Source organism: Gavialis gangeticus, unplaced genomic scaffold (assembly GCF_001723915.1).
Source record: "Gavialis gangeticus isolate Ggan-Ray unplaced genomic scaffold, GavGan_comp1, whole genome shotgun sequence".
NCBI lineage: Eukaryota > Metazoa > Chordata > Crocodylia > Gavialidae > Gavialis > Gavialis gangeticus.
The window spans coordinates 67,055,625-67,057,117 of NW_017729029.1; the positions used below are offsets into that span (position 1 = coordinate 67,055,625).

At 40.3% G+C, this 1,493-nt stretch overlaps 1 protein-coding gene across 2 annotated transcripts in view; it reads right to left on the bottom strand.

Moving 5' to 3' along the window:
* The window catches only part of FSTL5 (follistatin like 5), a 777,648-nt gene that overhangs the window by 133,473 nt on the left and 642,682 nt on the right, over positions 1 to 1,493 (bottom strand). For both annotated transcript variants that reach the window (XM_019521733.1, XM_019521732.1), the window contains exon 9: positions 800 to 961. In XM_019521733.1, the coding sequence (XP_019377278.1) occupies positions 800 to 961 (162 nt within the window). The remainder of the gene's footprint in view (positions 1 to 799; positions 962 to 1,493) is intronic.

Here is a 1,493-nt window from a genome sequence, read left to right on the forward strand (position 1 = left end):
CCCACTCAAGGCAATGCCGCACCCAATCCCACACCCCTCCCCCCGCTCCCCAAGTAACGTATCTCCCCGCTCCACTTGGGCAGCTTGTTCCAACCCCAGCCCTGATGCTTCCTTCCCCCACACCCCTTTCCTCCCCCCGCAACCCCAACAGATTTACCAGCTGTAAGCAGCTGTCATCTGCCTGTTTAGTCTATGGCTGAATCCCTAAATTGGCCAAATCTTTTCCAAATCAATTCAGAGCTTTTACTCGGTTTCCTGATTCTACTCCGATTCAGAGATTTGGTCCCCAAATCAGGCTGAATCTCCTCCGAATTGAATCCACTACTGAAGCTTTGCATAGCCCTAACGCCTAATTATACTAACATCTAAAAGCTTGACTGACTTATTGAGATTACTTTCTCTCCTTAACCACACTGGCAGAAAAAGAGGTGATGGCTGAGCTGAGCTTCCATAATATACTGATCAGCAAGGATAAGCCATAGTGTAGTGATACGGATGGCTGGAAACATTAACATTTACTGGTAATAGAGGCTGAAGCTTTTACGTCTCCCGCTGCTATTCAAGAAGAAAGAAAGTAGGCAGGGATTTGTGCCTCAGAATGTCTCTAAGGCACGGTTTCACTTCTTTTAAGGTGAGGGAGTTCTACTTCTCACCCTCTACTTCGTGCTTGTACCTTAACTTATAAATTAACCCTAACCGGATATTGAAAATATGCAAGGTGAGAATGCACTGTAAAGACTGTAATGCTATTTAAAAACAATCCATTTTGCTGCCATTAGAAAGCAATATGTTCCTTTACCTTGAAGAGTTAACTGTTTGGATAACTTTGGAGTAATGTCAATTCCATTCTTCAGCCAACCAAGTTGTGGACTGGGGATACCTTCAGCATAGCATCGGAGACTAGCTGTCACACCTGGTTCCCTGGCCTGGCTTTCTGGATAGACTCGAATTACTGGTGGAACTGAATATAGAAAACAATTATCAGTCAAATGAAAATGAAATTCTCTCAACATTTTTTAGCATACAATTTCCCAAAGCAGTTGATGTTAAAGAATCCTGCAGCAATCTATAATGAGACAATGAAAACAAATGATGTGATATTACTGTCATACTTAATAGAATCTAATATTGAACTCTGTCAGACATCAATTTATGAAACAGAAAGAATATTCTTATGAGAAATACCTCTTTCTACCATCAACACCCCATCTGCACAATCCCGAATTTTAAATCAGTAGTTCTTAGAGATTTTTAATAAGATTTGTTGGTAATTTCCTTCAAAAGAACATGGATAATTTACAGTATGCCAGTATCTTTCATTAAGGTTGACAAATAATTTACTTACATTTCACAGTATGATTTTGGATATAGAGTTGCTTTTTATACTCTTTGAAACATATTTCTGTTCTCCTTTCTTTTCTGTTCTCATGCATATTTCTATCTTCCCCTCAACCTTGTCATGTCAGAAGGAGGATTCCCCCCCCCCCCCAAAA